Here is a 21,489-nt window from a genome sequence, read left to right on the forward strand (position 1 = left end):
GCTCCCCCCATGGCATGTGCGTGCCCCCACTAGCGGTCCGTCGTTTCGCAGGACAGAGCTGACCTGCCATAGTAAAACTACGGCGACTGGTAGGCAAGCGGTTTCCTATGATTATCAGCTCCATTTAGTGGCCACAGCTTTTTCCTGAAATACCACAATCAGAGAAATACTGTATTATGGTTACTAGATGAAGCAGATGATAATTGGAAATTAACATATTAAGCAAACAATGGTCAGAAATCGTGATGGCTGGGTAAATGGTTGCGATGGGTTTTTTTTTTTTAAAGTGTGTGTTTGTAAAATTTTCCAAAAATAAATTAAAATTAAAGATATATCCCAACATAAAGATATTTATGTTGGGATATATCTTATAGGTGAGCTGTAGATTGGACCAGGGCAGGGCAGAGAATGATAAGACATACATGCTTTACTGCCTATTGAACTTTCTCTGTAAAGTTCATGTGTACTGCCTCTTTTATAAGGTTCTGGGATCCCAGTGTCCTGAGCCACCTCACGCTATTTCACCTTACGATGAATATATGTAATTCAAACAGAGTAAAAATGTTGAAAAATATTTTCATATGAGATATGTTAGATCTTGTTTTAGGTATTACATAGACTATGGAACCAAACAGAGGCCCTATTGCCTTTGTAATCTGAACGTCTGAATCTCATATTCTATGGGCTAGCTCTTTTTCTGGCCTCTGTCGTGGCTCTGAAAACATCCTTCTAAATCAATCTCGGCTACACTTCATTAACATGGCCAACCAAACATGTCACAAATTCCACTGTGATAGCTTTGCCCAACTTGTAGAGCAGCCTTCTCAGCCTTTTTAATGCAGAGGAACCCTGGAAATAATGTTTTTGTCTCTGGGAACCCCTGCCTAATTATTACATCTCTAGCTCATGGCACATATGCATGGTCATAATTTGTAAATATAGTAGTACATAAAAGAATAAATAATACAGTTTTTTTTGCATTTTTTAAAATACCTTTCATTAAATTTTTGATAAAAGTGCACAAAATAAACAAAAAGGATACACGCGCAAAACATAGAAGTTGTACAATAAGTCTTAGAGTTGTACAGTGCGTGGCTCGAGCACAAGTTGTAGAGAGTATTCTTAAGGGTATCATGCCCACGGGTAGGATTTCACAAGGACTAATTTCATGGGAGTAGGTCAATAACTTTAGGCATCAGCTGTAGAAAAGTTGTCCAGCAAGCGTGACCAAACTTTTTGAAATTTTCTCGGGCAACCTCTATTACAATAAGTAGCTTGATACAGAGGTAAACTAGAGTTTGCCAGTTGCATCCAAAATGGGACAGGAGTCTATGATTTTTTCCATCACGTTGTGATAGCTGTCTTGGCGTTAAACAATAATTGGCTTAAGAGAATCCGTACCGCCACCGTATTGGCAAGTTCTTCTAGCAGGCCCAGTAAACAGTGCCTAGGAGTACAATGGATTTGTACTTGAGTCTTGAAGTTGATGACCTGAAGTACATCCTTCCAGTATACAGTAAATGCTGAGCAAGTCCAGAATATGTGGAAGAAATGTTCATCTCCAACAGTAGACCTCCTGTTTTATCTTTGGGAGTCTGTAGGAGATAAAGTAAGCTTGGTGTAGGGTTTTGAATTTAATAAGTTTGTCCCTGGCAAACACTAGATGAGTGAAAGGAAAGTCCCATACCTCAGACCAATCATTCTCATCTAACATTAGATGTTTATTGCATTTTTTGACACCCAGAGCAGATAGTATTTTTTTTTTCAGATAGTATTTTTAACAGTCCCCTTTTGTATAAGAAAAAAATATTTCAAGAACAATCAGGAAATGGAACAAATGCCCAGAAAAAAACGTTGATGGTGAAAACTATAGTGTCCATTACATTGGTTGTCAGTGGAAAAGTGCTTTGTTATACTGGTAGTTGGTGTAGTGGTCCTATATTTTGGTGTCTAATGGGAGAAGGACCCCTTATATTAGTGGTCAGTAGGGGAAGGACACTCTTGCTTTGTTGACCAGTTGGAAAACTGGCCACCCCCCCCCCTTTTATACACAGCCAAAAAGATCATTGAGATCAGTGTTTATCTGGGAGTTATAAACTCTTCACTGCTGCAATAACCTCTAGCTACAGCTGGAGGAACCCCAGGATTCTATAGAGCCCTGGCTAAGAAACTCTAGACTCTTGTAGCATAATTTTGCCTCTGCAGTACTGTTGAGTTTGAGTTTCTATCTTTGTGAAAACTTTCTTCATGCCTTGTATGAGGTAGAAAACATATTTAGGGTTTTCCCTCTTCCCTGATATTGATATACAGGCAGTCCCTGGGTTACAAACAAGATAGGGACTGTAGGTTTGTTCTTAAGTCGAATTTGTTTGTAAGTCGGAACAGGTACATTTTTGTAGCCCCAGTCAAAAGAATAGTTTTTAATTTTTTTGTATAGCCAAGACCATGTGCCATTTGTTTTGCTGTCTGTTCCCCTGTTCAGAAGATTTCACCTCACTTACTGTCCCTATAACTGGATTTTGAAAAATGTGGGTTGTTGTGGAAACAAGGATTTGTGATAAAGCTTCAGTGGGGACACCTTTTTCCCAGGAGAACTCTTACAGGAGTGAATTTCCCTTCCTAGAGGTAGATTTCTCCTCTCTTCCTGTTGTCTCCCTCTGTTTGTAAGTAGGAGTAGTTTGTAAGTTCGATGTTTTTAACCCGAGGACTGCCTGTAATGGGAAATACTACTGACATTAGAAAATAAAATAACTAATAGACCATCTCTAGCCAACTTTTTTTTATAGCTTTAGTAGGCTTAAAAAAAATTAAATACATTTGTCAAATGTTTAATGCTGTTCAGGACCCCCTTAATGGTTGTTCACACCCGATCTGTTAGGGCTAAGCTGGCAGCTACAGTATTTCCAGTGCAGCCCCAATGTATAGACAAGCAGGGCCGTCTTTTCCACTGGGCATGCCCGGCGGTTGCCCGGGGGACCCACTTGCCAAGGGGCCCCACATGGATGGTGGCATGTCCCTGGTGGTCTAAAGGAGAAAAAACAACTGCGCTAATTCAAAAAAGCAAAGCAGCAGCTTCAAGTGCGACTGACACCCCAAGAAGAAAATATATAAATAAAGCTGCGCTAACAAATGAAACAGTCCATGTGAATGTCCATAAATAAGAGGGAAAAATGATGACCCTTGTGCAGGTACCGCTTACCAGATTCCAATCATTAAAGAGCCAAGAAATTTAAAGGCAGAGTCTTCAAATGTGGAACACAGCAAGCTTCATAGGGCTCCGATGTAAATCTCCTCAGTGGTATATGAATAGAAGGAGAAAAACAACACCATAGTGTAAACCAGTAACAAAAATGGAAAAAATTGCGTTATAACTTGTGCGGGTACCGCTTACCAGAAGTAGCAGATACTGTAGCCAAAATAATGGGAACCGAATCCACAGACCTCAGAAGGCAGCAACCCGTACCGTGGTGATGCAGGTGTCCAGGGATACGTTTAAATGAGGGAAAAAAAGGCAAACGCCATAGCGTAAAACCACAAAACAAACGATGATAACACCCAAATAGTGATAACTAAAAATCCAATAGTGGTGAATAGTGACAGCCACCACCGAAGAGGGTAGGTTCCCTTATAGACTGTACCAAGAAGTTTAAGCAGGTAGTGAGATAAACCGCTTACCAGATAGACTAGAAGGTAGACGTATAATAGAACCTAAAGGGCACCAGTGAGAATGGGTACTCTTACCAGCTCCAGATATTAATTGAGCGGGGGTTCAAAGTGACGCTGGACAACACTCCTGATAGCGCTCGTCAACCAGACTCAGGGAGGGATGCAGGTTACCCAAGAAATGAGGAGGGGAGAGCCATAGCATAAAATCCAACGACTATTTATTGACACAAAAATGTATTGCACTTACAAATATCAGACGACAAGGAACGTGGATGAGAGGGGTTGGAGGGAGGTAACAGCCGCCGGCCGGACGGCTCCGCTCGCCCGTCCTTCACAACAAGTAGGTGGGTGTGACGTCAGCACGCCGTGACCTGACTAGTTTCATCAAAGATGATTTTTTCAAAGGTACGGGCGGCGTGCTGACGCCACCTATAAATATAGTTGAATCAATGACCGGAAGTTCCCTTTCGGCCATTTTCGTTATGGTAATAGAAGACCGGAAATACACGTCATAAACCGGAAGAGGATATGACGTATGTTGCCCAAATGTAAACAAATAGCAAAAGTGGAGCTCCGCATCCAAGGGATCAGAGATTGCATCAACACAGACCTGAGGTCCACTACGAGATCCGGGCTTTAGCGCCGAGACTCCAAAACAGCCCCAGATGGCAGATTTGTCAAAAATGCCATCTCATCGGCCAATGAAAAATTAAAATAATATAAATAATATTATAACTGAGTAATTAAAATAGGATATTCCGGTCATGGATTCCTAAATACAATACAAATGAAAAGCTAAAACTAAAATCACTAAATTAATTAAAAATGCATTGCAACATATTAAAAAAGTACATAAAAAGCACCTATACAGAACGTATTGTCCCCTAAAAAGAAACTAAAAATTCACCAACCAAAAAGGTAATTATTCTTTGAAAATCCTAATCAGCTCAGGAGTTATCAATGAATGCGTTGATCTCTGTGTCAACATTCAAGCCAAAAGGTGTGTATGTTTTGACCCTATATATCCAGGCCATCTCAAGGCGGGAAATACCCCTCTTAAGAGGTTCACCCCGCCAGTGTGGGGTAAACTTGTCAATTCCCAGAAATAGTGTATTCTTGGGATCACTATTGTGGGCCTGGGCATAATGTTTCGATACCGAGTGCTTCGGAAATGATTTTCGAATGTTTGCCACATGTTCATTGAGTCTGACATTCATAGGGCGTTTGGTTCTGCCTATGTATTGATAGCCACAAGGGCATTGAAGCAGATAGACAACTCCCTTGGTAGTGCACGAAATGAAAGGCTCAATGTCATGTGGCTTGCCAGTACTATGTGAAGTGAAGGATTTAGTATTACGTGTCCGTATTGAATTCAAAGAACATATCTGGCACCTATTACATTTGTAATAACCAGTGAGCTGGTCTAGGAAAGTACTCCTAGGTTTGGGGGGTTCCAGCACATTGGGGGCCAGACTATGTCTTAAGGATAGTGCACCCTTGAAAACAACCCTAGGTTTCTCAGGTAGGGTTGTGCCTAGAACAGGGTCATTATTTAAAATATGCCAGTGTCGGCGTATTAAGTTTTTAATGACCATGTGTTGACTGGAAAAGGTGGTAATAAAGGGAGCAGCAGGCACGCTGGAAACTGTATTATCTTCCACTTCCCGTGGTTTCAAGAGTGAAGCTCTATCTTTTTGCTGTACCTCCAAGAGTGTTTTCTGGAGAAATTCATGATCATATCCCTTCTCAAGAAATCTCTTGGTTAAAACCTCAGACTGAGAAAGAAAAACCTGATGACTGGAACAATTCCTCCTGATGCGGAGATATTGTCCCTTTGGCACAGCCTTTAGCCAAGGGTCATGGTGACAGCTGTCGACGGGAATGTATGAATTTCTGCCCGTCGATTTAAAGTAGGTAGAGGTGAAAAAACAGTTATCCCTCACAGTTATGGTAATGTCAAGAAAGTTAATAGTAGATTGACTACATTCATAATTAAGTTGGATCCCTCTTGAGTTGGAATTCAGCATCTCCATAAAAGCTACCAGGTCACGATGATGACCATCCCAGAGGAGGAGGACATCATCTATGTACCTGGCCCACAACCTCAACTGAGGCCTATGGTGGGCATAGATGACATCCTCCTCCCACTGTGCCATAAACAAGTTGGCAAGGGAGGGGGCATACTTAGCACCCATTGCCACACCTGTCGTCTGGCGATAGAACCTCCCATCAAACCAAAAATAGTTGTGATGGGTGGCGAATTCCAAAAGTCTCATAATGAGTGAGATCTGTTGGTCAGGTATAGAGGAGTCTCTGTCTAGAAACATTCCCACTGCATTAAGACCCAAGTGATGTGGAATGACGGTATACAGCCTCTGGTCCAAAAGACCCCATCGTACATTAAGGACACTACACATGTCCTTAATTTACTATCTGGACTGACTCCCACTGCTGACCTATGGATGGTAACAGCGGACGTATCTTCACTGTATACCGTCATTCCACATCACTTGGGTCTTAATGCAGTGGGAATGTTTCTAGACAGAGACTCCTCTATACCTGACCAACAGATCTCACTCATTATGAGACTTTTGGAATTCGCCACCCATCACAACTATTTTTGGTTTGATGGGAGGTTCTATCGCCAGACGACAGATGTGGCAATGGGTGCTAAGTATGCCCCCTCCCTTGCCAACTTGTTTATGGCACAGTGGGAGGAGGATGTCATCTATGCCCACCATAGGCCTCAGTTGAGGTTGTGGGCCAGGTACATAGATGATGTCCTCCTCCTCTGGGATGGTCATCATCGTGACCTGGTAGCTTTTATGGAGATGCTGAATTCCAACTCAAGAGGGATCCAACTTAATTATGAATGTAGTCAATCTACTATTAACTTTCTTGACATTACCATAACTGTGAGGGATAACTGTTTTTTCACCTCTACCTACTTTAAATCGACGGACAGAAATTCATACATTCCCGTCGACAGCTATCACCATGACCCTTGGCTAAAGGCTGTGCCAAAGGGACAATATCTCCGCATCAGGAGGAATTGTTCCAGTCATCAGGTTTTTCTTTCTCAGTCTGAGGTTTTAACCAAGAGATTTCTTGAGAAGGGATATGATCATGAATTTCTCCAGAAAACACTCTTGGAGGTACAGCAAAAAGATAGAGCTTCACTCTTGAAACCACGGGAAGTGGAAGATAATACAGTTTCCAGCGTGCCCGCTGCTCCCTTTATTACCACCTTTTCCAGTCAACACATGGTCATTAAAAACTTAATACGCCGACACTGGCATATTTTAAATAATGACCCTGTTCTAGGCACAACCCTACCTGAGAAAGCTAGGGTTGTTTTCAAGGGTGCACTATCCTTAAGACATAGTCTGGCCCCCAATGTGCTGGAACCCCCCAAACCTAGGAGTACTTTCCTAGACCAGCTCACTGGTTATTACAAATGTAATAGGTGCCAGATATGTTCTTTGAATTCAATACGGACACGTAATACTAAATCCTTCACTTCACATAGTACTGGCAAGCCACATGACATTGAGCCTTTCATTTCGTGCACTACCAAGGGAGTTGTCTATCTGCTTCAATGCCCTTGTGGCTATCAATACATAGGCAGAACCAAACGCCCTATGAATGTCAGACTCAATGAACATGTGGCAAACATTCGAAAATCATTTCCGAAGCACTCGGTATCGAAACATTATGCCCAGGCCCACAATAGTGATCCCAAGAATACACTATTTCTGGGAATTGACAAGTTTACCCCACACTGGCGGGGTGAACCTCTTAAGAGGGGTATTTCCCGCCTTGAGATGGCCTGGATATATAGGGTCAAAACATACACACCTTTTGGCTTGAATGTTGACACAGAGATCAACGCATTCATTGATAACTCCTGAGCTGATTAGGATTTTCAAAGAATAATTACCTTTTTGGTTGGTGAATTTTTAGTTTCTTTTTAGGGGACAATACGTTCTGTATAGGTGCTTTTTATGTACTTTTTTAATATGTTGCAATGCATTTTTAATTAATTTAGTGATTTTAGTTTTAGCTTTTCATTTGTATTGTATTTAGGAATCCATGACCGGAATATCCTATTTTAATTACTCAGTTATAATATTATTTATATTATTTTAATTTTTCATTGGCCGATGAGATGGCATTTTTGACAAATCTGCCATCTGGGGCTGTTTTGGAGTCTCGGCGCTAAAGCCCGGATCTCGTAGTGGACCTCAGGTCTGTGTTGATGCAATCTCTGATCCCTTGGATGCGGAGCTCCACTTTTGCTATTTGTTTACATTTGGGCAACATACGTCATATCCTCTTCCGGTTTATGACGTGTATTTCCGGTCTTCTATTACCATAACGAAAATGGCCGAAAGGGAACTTCCGGTCATTGATTCAACTATATTTATAGGTGGCGTCAGCACGCCGCCCGTACCTTTGAAAAAATCATCTTTGATGAAACTAGTCAGGTCACGGCGTGCTGACGTCACACCCACCTACTTGTTGTGAAGCACGGGCGAGCGGAGCCGTCCGGCCGGCGGCTGTTACCTCCCTCCAACCCCTCTCATCCACGTTCCTTGTCGTCTGATATTTGTAAGTGCAATACATTTTTGTGTCAATAAATAGTCGTTGGATTTTATGCTATGGCTCTCCCCTCCTCATTTCTTGGGTAACCTGCATCCCTCCCTGAGTCTGGTTGACGAGCGCTATCAGGAGTGTTGTCCAGCGTCACTTTGAACCCCCGCTCAATTAATATCTGGAGCTGGTAAGAGTACCCATTCTCACTGGTGCCCTTTAGGTTCTATTATACGTCTACCTTCTAGTCTATCTGGTAAGCGGTTTATCTCACTACCTGCTTAAACTTCTTGGTACAGTCTATAAGGGAACCTACCCTCTTCGGTGGTGGCTGTCACTATTCACCACTATTGGATTTTTAGTTATCACTATTTGGGTGTTATCATCGTTTGTTTTGTGGTTTTACGCTATGGCGTTTGCCTTTTTTTCCCTCATTTAAACGTATCCCTGGACACCTGCATCACCACGGTACGGGTTGCTGCCTTCTGAGGTCTGTGGATTCGGTTCCCATTATTTTGGCTACAGTATCTGCTACTTCTGGTAAGCGGTACCCGCACAAGTTATAACGCAATTTTTTCCATTTTTGTTACTGGTTTACACTATGGTGTTGTTTTTCTCCTTCTATTCATATACCACTGAGGAGATTTACATCGGAGCCCTATGAAGCTTGCTGTGTTCCACATTTGAAGACTCTGCCTTTAAATTTCTTGGCTCTTTAATGATTGGAATCTGGTAAGCGGTACCTGCACAAGGGTCATCATTTTTCCCTCTTATTTATGGACATTCACATGGACTGTTTCATTTGTTAGCGCAGCTTTATTTATATATGTCCCTGGTGGTCTAGGCCCCCCCCCGTTCCGTTGTCCGCCGCCCCCCCCCCCCTTATTGCTTCCTCCTCTCCGGCAGCGGCCGTGGCTCGAGTCTGCACTGCAGTGCACACTGGTTGCTAAGGCCAGCCCGATTGGCATCTAGAAACCAGTGACGTTAGCAGAGTGCAGACCCAGGATGCACAGCGCCGCCGCGGAGGACTCGGAGGAGGATCCTCCTCCTCGTCGTCTCTTCCTCCTCACTCCTCTCCAGTCCGGCTTCATCTCGACCCTAGAAGAAGACTGGCTCCGCCTCCACCCACCTCCTCCCATGTGCAGCCGTTGTAAGGTAAGGCTGCCGCAGCCTGCCAGGCTGACTGATTAAATTATATATTTTTTTAACTCTCTCATGGTCATGGCATGATGGCAATGATGGGATCGAATCAATGTGACACAAGAGACAGACAACTACCTGTCCTGGCTGGAGGATATACCTACTATATATTGGTCCCTGGCCTGTAATATGTATATAGTAAGGTATATATCCTCCAGGTAGTAGTTGTACTCTCTTGTAGTATATAGTGTTCCCTGTAATATGTATATAGTCTATATACATATTACAGGGAACACTATATACTACAAATGAGTACAACTACTACCTGGAGTATATACCTTACTATATACATATTACAGGGACCAATATATACTACAAGACAAGAGACAACTACCTGGAGTATATACCTTACTAACTATATACATATTACATGGAACACTATATACTACAAGAGACTCTTGTAGTATATAGTGTTCCCTGTAATATGTATATAGTAAGGTATATACTCCAGGTAGTTGTACTCTCTTGTAGTATATAGTGTTCCCTGTAATGTGTATATAGTTTATATACATAATACAGGGAGCACTATATACTACAAGAGAGTAAAACTACTACCTGGAGTATATACCCTACTATATACATATTACAGGGAATCCTATATACTACAAGAGACTCTTGTAGTATATAGTGTTCCCTGTAATATGTATATAGTAAGGTATATACTCCAGGTAGTTGTACTCTCTTGTAGTATATATTGGTCCCTGTAATATGTATATTGTAAGGTATATCCTCCAGGTAGTTGTACTCTCTTGTAGTATATAGTGTTCCCTGTAATGTGTATATAGTCTATATACATATTACAGGGAACACTATATACTACAAGAGAGTACAACTACTACCTGGAGTATATACCTTACTATATACATATTACAGGGACCAATATATACTACAAGAGACCACTACCTTGCATTTTTATTCTCGTGCATGATTGTGTAGGCAGGGGGCCCCAGTGCACTGCATTGCCCAGGGGCCTATAAGGCTCTTAAGATGGCTGTCAGTTCACACCACAGTTTTGCTGCAGATTGTGTTCTAAGTCTGACAGAAACCTTTGCAGTGCTGCTGATGTGAAAAGAACTGTATTAAAATGTTGCTTGTAAGGTTTTCATAAAGTTTTGTGAAAAAGGTAAACCTTGCGATGTGCCAGGATCGGCACATCAGCACTGTGTCTCCCAGTGCAGATTAGTGCCCATGCATTTAGCATGGCTTGTTGGAGTGAATGAACCTCTAGGGTAATTTCACTTAACGTCCTGCCCATCTGACACCTTGTGACAGTAGGTGTGTTTTTTAAAGATGGCCATACCTTAATTGAAGTTTGTTCGAAAATTTTCATTTTAAAAACATTTGTTTGATTTTCTAATCATTAGTGGGTTCAAATCCATGTTTATTTTTGACTGCAGTGAAAATGTTTTCTTGATCAAATGAATTTCTAACAGTGTATGTGTTTAAAATCTATTCATTGCAAAATTGAATATTAAAACCAAACAAAATTTTGAAGTACTTTTGAACAACATTTGTAAAATCATTGAATAAAAGCTTTTCAACTCAATAATTATTACATTGCAAATCGCATTAATGATATCCACGCTCATCAATAAAGCCCACCTAACCTGGGTTGGTTAAAAACTGGCCATACATGGATCGAAATTTGGCCAGTTCAGCAGGGAGCAGACAAATTTCGATCCACGTATGGGCACTGTGGTTGAACAGAATTGGCATCTTTCTAAAGGTGCTTGGTACACACAAAGTGGATTTCTATCATCTTTTGGCTATTGAAGAAAATATTTATATTGGAGTTTTTGTCCCTAGAGTTTAGATTAAAAGCCCAACTTTGGGAAATGTAAAAATGATCTGCAAGGGTTAACTGTTCATTTTGTCTAGGGGAGAGCAAAAGTGCTTTTACTTACCTGATCCTCCGCGCCCCTGGCAGGTGGTGCTCTCCTCTGGTAGTGGACTGTTCCTCTGTTCCAGCATGTCTAATTCAGAGCTTTCTACCTTGCAATGGTCTTGATGATGTCAGGACCTTAGACTGGTGGAGCATTGAGGAGACAATGCTGTGGAGGCCAGTTTGCCAGCATGGGGGAAGTAAGTAAATGAGCAATTAGAAATCAACGGGAGATGGGTTTTTGTTCAGTTTTGAAAAGATGCACCATGCAGGACTTTTAAAAATGCACCATGGCACAATGGTATGAATTGTTCATTGTTGTTCTTCTTCCTTTACCCCAAAAAATGCATAAAAAGGGATCAGTGTGTTAGGGTCCTTAACAGTCTAGTGATGTAAAATTTCTGGAAATTTTAAACCACAAGAAAAAAATGTTTTTTACCTGTTTTTTTTCCAGAGGAAAAAAATTGACATTTTTGCAAAAATTGAGGAAATATCAGTGTGGCGTATTTTTACAAATTAAAAGTCATTTTGTTACACTGGGAAGATGAAATGCAGTGTATATTAAAGAAATAAAAGTACAGCCTATTCAGTAAATAAAATAAACTTGCCTAAACTGAGAATTCTGGAGGGAAAAGCTACTCGCACTTTCATTGTGGTCCTCACCATTTCATTCCATAAAGTATTTTTTTATGTTTCAATGTTTTTATTGAAGTTTTTTTTTTGGAAAGAAAGCGTTAACAGTGCACTAGGAGCCAACATGGCTCAATTACTTCGTATGTATACAGTAAATATCTCAGAAAACAAGACATACATTAGTGCCAATGCAGAAAAACACAAAAGCAAAATGGGTAGTCAATAAGACTGTAACCTAAAATGTAAACTTAAGTTAGGCATCCAACCAACAGTGCGAAAGCATAGCGACACCCAGACAGACAGCGCCCCCGCTATTACACCCTACAGGACCGACGGTCCGGGCCCGACCCCTCAATGGCGCCCCTACGGGAACTCACTGTGCCCTTCCAGAGGGGACGAACCCCAACCCCGACCCCTATAGCAAACCCTCCACTAGTGGGGGGCACAGCCTGTCGTCCGTGCACCGTCAGAAAAATATCAGAAATTAAGAAAAAAGAGAAAAAGTAGATAGAGGGAAAGGGACCAGACTGGGGGAAAAGGAGGAAACTGCAGAGGAGGGCAGCAGGAATGGAAGAGGGAGAGAGAAGAAAGAGACATCAGCGGCTATGGAGAAAATAGAAGGCCGAGGGTCGACACCCAGGCCCCGCCCGCCCCGCCGGGGGGAAATCCCCCCCACAACAACTCATCCAATGCTACCAAGGCACCCGAACACCCCTATGAGGGGCCCGCCAGGTACCTTATCCAGGGGTCCCAAGTTTTATCAAACATGCGCATCCTATCATTCAATATTGCCACCATCCGTTCATTTAACATGATCCAGGTCAGTTTGGCTTTCAAGAGCTCAAATGGCACCACGGGGGTGCGCCACGAGCGGGCTATGGCTATTTTAGCGGCCGTGAACACAAAGGCAATGAGGCGCTTAACCGGGCTTAGTTGCTCCCTCCACTGGTTTACCCAGAAGGGCATTTTGGGGGTCTTTCGCCAAATTGACTTGAGTCAAGGAGTAAACAAAATTGTAGACTCGGATCCAGAATCGGCGGACTTTCGGACAAGTCCACCACGTGTGGAGCACCGTGCCCACCTGGCCACATCCCCGAAAACAATTGGGGGATGCAGTGCTCACCGCCGCTGCCAACCTGACCGGAACCATATACCAACGCAAAAACACCTTAAAGTTTGCTTCTATCAAAGAAGTATTAAGTATGGATCTAGAGTTAAACTGTGCTAAAGCACTCCATTCCGCCCTGTCCAGAGACTCTCCCAGATCCTCCTCCCAGCGTAACATGTATGGCAGTTTACTGTCATCCCCGTGGAGTATATTATAAATCGTAGATATGTAGCTTTTTTGCTTGTCTAGTGTGCGGCAAAGATACTCCATTGGTGTGGAGGTAGTGATATCGCTTTTTCGCCTAAGGGAGGCTGCGAAATGGGAGATCTGGGCGTAGCGACATAAAGTATTTTTTTATGTCTTTAGGACACCTCTGACATGCATGGATGTGTTTTGTCATTCTTGGAGCATTTGGAAAAGATTATTTCTTCTCAAACTATTTGCAAATTGCAGCTTTGCTCTCAGCAGAAATTGCACTGTGGAAATTTTTCCAAACTCTAGATGTTGGTCTCACCATTTTACTGAGAGCGGGGAAAGAATAAAACTATTTACAAACCAGACTATAGGTAAACATGCTCTAGTGGTGGAGAACATAAATAGGGACCATTTCAAGATTAGAAATATAAACTGGAACCTTTCTTCTGCAGCACCAGAAATGCATATTTCTCCTGTTCAAGAACTCATTCCAGAAATACAGTGTTACTTGAACTGTATTCCAGGGTTTTCTCTTCCTCATCAAAATGTGCTTGTCTTCAGAACTTGCAATAATTTAAAACTTTATATAAAGTCTCAGAAACAATTCATTAAGGTCTACATGTTATATAGTTTGAATACCATGTCATAGATATATTATTTATCATTGTAAAAGAACATATTCCACACTTTTTTTTCCATCTTTCTGGAAAAAAATGGCTTTGGAAAAAAATCCCCCCCCCCCCCAATTTTTCAGTTTTTTCTCCAGGCCTTCCCATCTCTCGTTGGGCCTTAAACTCAATATAATAAGTGTTTCTGGTGCTTTCAGAGTTCAGGCTGGCAGAAAATGGGTTGGATGCCTCATTCGCAGCTTCACCGACGCTCACATGGATGAATTGTTGAAATCTTTTCTGTTCCTCCTTGCGATCTAAACATATGGCATGAATTTTCTGCGCTCATTATGGACGCCGAGAGAAGGGAAAGACAAATATTTACACTACATTCATGTTTTACAGTAAAAACACTGTTCTGCTTGTTTATACAGTTTCAATGTTATAATTTTTATGGTCTGTTTGAAAACCGCTGTAAACCTGGATCTAAATCATAAAGGAGATTTGTTACATTCTCTCTATAAAGCAAAGATATACAGTGTCGAGTTAGAACAGCGTCAAGTCCACAGTCAGTGGGACTCGCTGCTTGGCTGTAGCAGAAATTACCCCACAGCAATTCATTTAGATTTATTTTGATTATACAAATGGAGAACTTGACTTTTTAAATTAATTAAAGTTATTTTATTAAGCTGATTGTCACGCAGCGAGTTGAGATTGCCAGTCTGGAACTTTTTTTTTTTTTTTAACAAGCTTGCACTTTTTGAACGGGCTTTCAAATAGTGCCACGTTTGTCATTTAAGTGAACCTGTCATATGGAAAAAAATCTGTGAAATAAAAAGTCCACTTGTGTGGTGTGACTTCTCTCATTCTTGCCATTTACCCTGATTTTCCTTTTTGTATGAAATGTAAGAGCTATTGTAATAAACTGCATGTGATTTTTACTAAACCAATCAGGGGTCTATGGTGAAAACAGGGCCTAGATACTGGCAGTAAGTTCCCCTCTGTCTAGAGGTGGGAATTCAGCTCCTTTGTAAAAAAATGAAGGCACACAATGAATTAGTTATACTAAAGGAAAAATAAAAAATAACAAGCATGTTATACTTACCTGCTTTGTGCAATGGTTTCCTTTTCTTGGGTCTCCCGCCGGCGCTCTGGTCTCCAACCCTCTGCTGAGTGCAATGCGGCTTGCTACCAGGGCACTCGTGCATTCTTGCTCCCGAGCTCCCCTCCCCTGCTCCCTCCTCACTGACTGCGATTGTCACCATCTGAAGCAATTGGCTCCCACTACTGTGTCTGAGCCGATGAGGAGGGAGAGAGCAGGGAGAGCAGCTGCTCTCGTGCACATTGTTGGATCGAGCCCTGGAGATGTCATGCAGCTCCTTGCATTTAACTCATAGTGGGCCTTGACTTATTTCCAAGTGACTGAATTTCTGGAGTTCAGCTTTAAGGCAGGGCATGTTAATACTAATGTTTGTCCTATGACTGTATGTAAGCAATGGCCTCAAAAACATAGTTTTACAGAAGGTCTCTTTTTCTAAAATTCCTGTACATTGACTTTTTTTTTAAATCCCATCCTGCCCAACCTCAGCATCCCTTTAACAGAGTCTTTAAGCCCAGAGGGGCAGGAAGGACTGACAGATCACATGTCTACTGTAGTTGTTTAGGGGAATGTAAAAAAACGTGTTGGTGGTCCATTTGGCAGATGTGTCCGTTCTAATATGTCTCTGTATAGGTTGGAGTCTTCCGATTTTATTGAACGTTGAACTTCTTTATTTCTCAAAAAAATGTTCTGTGGCTTTAAATTGCTACTTTCTCCGTTTAGGGTGATAACACTGGTATCTATGTGTACAAGTTTCATAGGGTACATAAGATAATAGGACTAGTCAAAAAAACATGATAGAGTCAAGTACAATATAATAAAAAAAATGATGATGCATACGTTCAGTATCACAAGTGTGGAGAAATAAAAATGTAATTAAGATTTAGATAAAAAATTACCTTACACTAAACATTTTTTCATTTTGGATAGAGTCAGGGAGGGTTATAACTCCAGTCAAGTTTTATTTATTTTTTTGTCATCTGTGTCTCATTAGGGAGATTTCCTCTTACTTCCTGTTTTATTACCAAAACTGAAAATGAGTGAAATCTCTCCATATGAGGGAATCCCTGGTTGACTTGTCTTTTGTTCTCATTGGAAGCTTTCCCCTCTAATTCTGTTCTGGGGACAACCCAAAAGTTGTGATTTTCTTTCACTTTTGATGCTTATAGTAAATATGACAAATATAAAGAATAGAATCTGTGCTGCACAGACACAATCGCATGTCAAACTCTGACACGTGGGCAGGAGCAGAGCTCTGCATATGGACCTTTGTACCCACTCCTGGCCACGTCAAAGCTTGCACCTGCACACAGCTCTGAGTTGGATGCACACACATCTGAGGACAGCACTAACTAGCTATCTGAATGAGCTTTTATAGAGACAGACAGGGCTGCTGTTAGAAATCATGGGCCCCCATACAGTCTACCTGATGGGGCCCTCAAATGCCCGCCGCTTACCCCCTTGATGACCCCGCCCACCTGCCTTAAAAAAATGCAGCTTTGTCTTCCAGGGATAGTTATCTTCTATATGAAGTTTGAAGCTGCCGGCCAGGCCCCCTGATAAGTAACCCTACAGGAGGCCCAATGGTACCCCCTTTATCGGCCACCCTGGGCCGACCCAATCAGACCCTCGATTCACCTCTATGAAGCTGCGGATGTAAACGTACTAGTGTCTATTTACACCTGCCTACCTCTGATCTGGTCTGGTAAAAAAAACAAAGGGAGTCAGGCCTCTATCTAGGTGGATCAGATCAGAGGGCAGTAGGGTGTAAATAGACAATGGAGTCCATTTACACCCGACTGCCCATAGAGCAGAATGGGCTCTGTCCATGTCTACTCTGCTTAAACTGAGTGGACATGGACCTGTCATCTGCCCGCTCTGCTCTGATCAGTGGAGAGATCCCCCCCCCCCCCCCACTGAACAAAGCAGAGTCCATCCCATGTGATAGTGGCCTGGATTTTCTTTCCTGCAACCACGGTCAGGAGAACACAATAATTCTGCTGGCCGGTCCCCTCTAGGAGAACACAATGATTACTTGCTAGCAGCTCAAATAGCTGCTAGCAATAATTGGATGTAAAATCTGACAGGCTGGTCGTACCCAAGTCTATCAAGTGGATTGACTTGGGTACAATCAGCCTGCCTATAGATGGTTGCAATCTCGGCCGGTTCCTGTTGAACCTGCTGGGATTCGAACCATCTATGGCTGTCATGACCATTTGGTCTTTCATTTAGCATTGGGGTGATGGATAAATGGATCGCGTTTTTTTTTTTTTTTGTATTTGTCCGAGCTGCGCCTCGGTAAACTGCCCTGTTTGGCAAGCTTTGTTTTACCACGATTAGGCTTTAGTTGTTGCTGTAATAATGTCTACAAAAGTTTAATAAACATACCCTTTAAAAAAAAAAAAAAAATTTAAAATGTATGCCCGGCTTGCATTTCACTGTCCTTCCTTCAATGATGATTATCATTATCATCATGATAATCACACAGTACAGGTGGTGTGGCTCAAAGCACCTGTACTTTGTGAGTGTGACTGTCATCATGGTGATAATGATGATCACATTTGGCTGCTCCCTGCTATATAAATGAAAATAGGCAATGGCCAGGGCATGGGGAAAGGTGTGTGCTGTGTCATGTCATGAGACTTTACCTTTCCTGGTAATTACTTCTGCCAGAGCCAGCGATCCCTCTGTGTCTGCACTGCTGGACTGGCTGCTGAGTGGAGATCACACATGGACTCGTCTCTGTGCCTGCCCTGCACTGATCGTTTCCAGTTCCAGGCTCCAGCCGGCTGCCCCTAGCCTGCCAGCACTCTTCTGCCTGGTTCCCTCAGCACTTACTTGCTAAAGGAGTCAGGCAGTGTGCAGGCCAGCAACGGGAAACTTACAGAGCCAGGAATTCCTCACATCACAGGAAAATGTGTGTAAGTCCGCGGGGGCGACCGAAAATAAATAATAGGCCCTAGCTGCTGCAGTGATCTACAGTCTCCCGGCTCAAAAGGTGGACAGATGGGGTCCCGTCAGTCCAGCAGTGAATATGAATACCCGGGACTCTGGCGGGGAACAGTATATTATGTACACAGACTGACTGTACACAGTGATACCCTACATGAAGTCTGAAGCTGCCGGTCGGGCACCCCTGATAAGTGACAAGGCCCCCTACAGAAGGACCGGTGGTCCCCCACTATCGGCAGCCCTGGAGACAGAGAGCTCTCTTTGACAGGTCTGTCACTGTGCTTAGAGCATACAGTGAGTGCACTCTAAGTACAAAATGCTCTGCCGCCCATGGACGCATATGTGCAATGTGGGCAGCAGGAGGTTAAGCAGAACTATTGCTTCTATTATTTTTGTTTCTTTTTTTCTATGGTGAGTGTTCTCTACAGTCATTCAAAGACTTTAAATGACAGAGCTTAGTGAATGAGGTGAAGTTCTGCTGACTTCCATCATCCAGCGACGTGCAAGCAAAAATAAGGTTTTTTTTTGTACATGATTGTGTATTCTTTGCAAAATGAATTTTCATTACATTTACTAAGCTTAGGGAACATTCCCTTCCAAAGCGAAAAACCTGCCTGTAATAAAATGAACCCCTGTTCATTCTGCTGGATAGGTTTGTTTATGGTATTTGTCTATGGCAACAGTCTAAGCATTACATTTTGTGGCCTCATTTTAGTGAGGATTGCTGCTGGTTTGTTTGCTTTCCTTCTAGTTAAACTCTTCTGAACGTAATTTTTTTATATTATTCACAGTGAATATTTGAAGAGCCTGCGAAGCAGGGGTGGGTAACCTTAGCACTCTAGCTGTAGTAAAATTACGAATCTCATGGGACCTTCCAAGACTCTGACAGCCACAGGCATGACTTCCGGAGGCAGAGGCATGATGGGACTTAAAGTTTTAACACAGCTGGAGCGCTGAGGTTGCATACCTCTGGTGTAGAGGGATAAAAGAGCAAGATACATATTTAAATAGGCGTACACCTTTTTCTATAGTTAAGAGTTAAACAGTAATTTTATGAGCCTCTTAATTGATATGGATAAAGGTTACACTTCCTGCAGTGTACAGGTGTCCATGCTGTCTCCCACTTCAATTCCACTCCCAATGCTTGCATTGCAATGTTGGCAGGCAGGCAACTCAGGTTAAGCATTTTGGTTTCAATGTCCATTTTGTTAAATGTTGAAGTACAAATGTCAAATGGGAATGGATGATTTCCATGCTAGGATATGTATGACAGACTGAGACCATTTCATATCCCAATTAACGGATATGAAATGGAGTAGGAATCAAAGGGAGGGATGGGTGGCGCTGCCTGAGAAAAGCTGCAGGTGTATCAGAACAAAATACAAATGCATATGGACCCTTAGTATGTAATTAACAAATATAAAGTGCTATTGTTAAAGACCCTTAATACAAATAAATAATAATATAAATAATATAAATAAATTCTTAAGTCCATATCAAGTGACAAGTGCAGAAACAAGTGCTGGTAGATCACGATCTCTGGTGATAAACCAAGAAGGTGGGTACACACGTGCTCCCCCTCTCTCAAAGGTCTGCACTCACCAGATGATGGAACCCCTGCAGGGTGCCTGTGATCCCTACAGGGTTCCATCATCTGGTGAGTGCGGACCTTGGAGAGAGGGGGAGCCCATGTGTACCCACCTTCATGGTTTATTACCAGAGATCTACCGTCACTGGCTTCTGCACTTGTCACTTGATCTGGACTTATTAATTTATTTATACATTTTTATTTTTTATTTTTGGAGATTATTCTGTATATGGTGGTTTGCCTTTTTTTTCACAGTTTATCACTAGAGATTGTGACTTACTTGCACTGGTTTTGCACTTTTCACTTTATATAGATTGATGAATTTTTAAGATTAATTTATAGTTTACATACTGTTTTTTTGCATTCTTTGCACTGAGAGCACTTTATATTAAATCACATTTTCTTACATATTACATCATGTTTTCTTACATATTCATGAGAATATTGTTTTTGCACTTTATTTACCACCATAGCACTTTATTTCATTTATACATTATAGATATTTACAGATACATTTTTACATATTAAGGGTCTTTAACAATAGCACTTTATATTGGTTTATTACATACTATGGGTCCATATGCATTCATTTTTTGTTCTGATACAACTGCAGCTTTTCTCAGACAGGGCCACCCATCCCTCCCTTTGATTTCTACCACAAATGTCAATATGATCATGATTTTTGGATTTACAATATGCTTTGTTTAAATTCAGTTATTCTGTTGTACTTTACCCTGGTTTACTATGTCAGATTTGTAAGAAACCAACCATTAAAGCATATAAGTACTGAAATGATTAACTATAAGAAAGGATCAAAACACAGGACTACATAGCCCTTTATTTACCATTAATCTTAGCAGCATCAAAGCCATGGGAACTGTATAATGCAGCTAACAAGCTGCAGCCTCTGTTTTGGTCCTTTAACGTGATGGATGGTCTCATTGACCATAGGGCATAGGAGGAGGTTTGCTGGCTTCCACTGCTATCCTAAAATGAGGAGTAACCACCTTATTTTTATTGACTTGAGACATGCAGAAACCCTCTTTAACCACTTCCCGCCCAACTATGTCATATGACATTGCAGACTTTAAGGTGGGGATAGCTGAATGATGCCTGCAGCCACAGCCATCATTCAGATATCTTCATTTTTAGCAGGAGATTCCGTGCATCCCCCCCCCCCCCGCCACCCTCCGGTGCTTCTACCGGATCGCCCGTGTGATCAGCGAGCCAGAGAAGGAATCCACACGCGGCAGACATTCACAATAGAGAATACTGTGGACCAGATGGTCCCCGGAAGTCTTTATGACCTTCTGAGGCTGGGCACGACATTATGACGTCATGCCTGTCATCAGCAGTTGTAAACACTGCCGTTGCCTTGGCTGGGAAGCCAAGATGGTTTTTTTTTTTCTATTTTTTCAATAATTCTTTTTATTAATTTTATTGAGCAACATAAAGAAACAAAACAACCACAAAATGGTATTAAGGGAATGAACAAGTTACAGAATGTTCTGCATAAACAAGGTAAAAGGTACATGTGGAATCAAATGCCAATAACATATTAATGGATTTATCTTTTTTTTTTTTTTTTTTTTTTTAGGCTTTTCAGCCTAGAGGTGAGATCTGGGAACTTATAGACCCCAGATCTCACTGTAAAGAGGACCTGTAATGCCCTATTCCTATTACAAGGGATGTTTACATTCCTTGTAATAGGAATAAAAGCGATTAAAAAAAAAGTAAAAGGAATGTGTCAAAATATAAACATAAAAGCAAAAAAAAAAATACATTTAAAGCGCCCCCTCCCTGCGTGCTTACTCGCAGAAGCAAATGTAGATCGCGCCCGCATATGTAAACGGCCTTCAAACCACTCATGTGAGGTGTCACTGTGAACGTTAGAGCGGGAGCAATAATTCTAGCCTAAGACCTCTTCTGTAACTCTAAACAGGTAACCTGTAAACATTTTTAAAG

At 41.8% G+C, this 21,489-nt stretch overlaps 1 protein-coding gene across 2 annotated transcripts in view; it reads left to right on the forward strand.

Annotated features, from left to right (window-relative positions):
* The window catches only part of WWOX (WW domain containing oxidoreductase), a 1,459,759-nt gene that overhangs the window by 92,512 nt on the left and 1,345,758 nt on the right, over positions 1-21,489 (forward strand). Inside the window, exon 6 of one of the 2 annotated variants that reach the window (XM_082270138.1) lies at positions 14,104-14,599. The exons of the other annotated variant lie outside the window; for it this stretch is intronic. Coding sequence (XP_082126264.1) covers positions 14,104-14,169 — 66 coding nt within the window. The 3' untranslated portion in view covers positions 14,170-14,599. Of the gene's footprint in view, positions 1-14,103; positions 14,600-21,489 lie in introns of those variants that run through there. 2 annotated transcript variants of the gene reach the window in all.

Source organism: Pelophylax lessonae (genome assembly GCF_965119305.1).
Source record: "Pelophylax lessonae genome assembly, chromosome: 10".
NCBI lineage: Eukaryota > Metazoa > Chordata > Amphibia > Anura > Ranidae > Pelophylax > Pelophylax lessonae.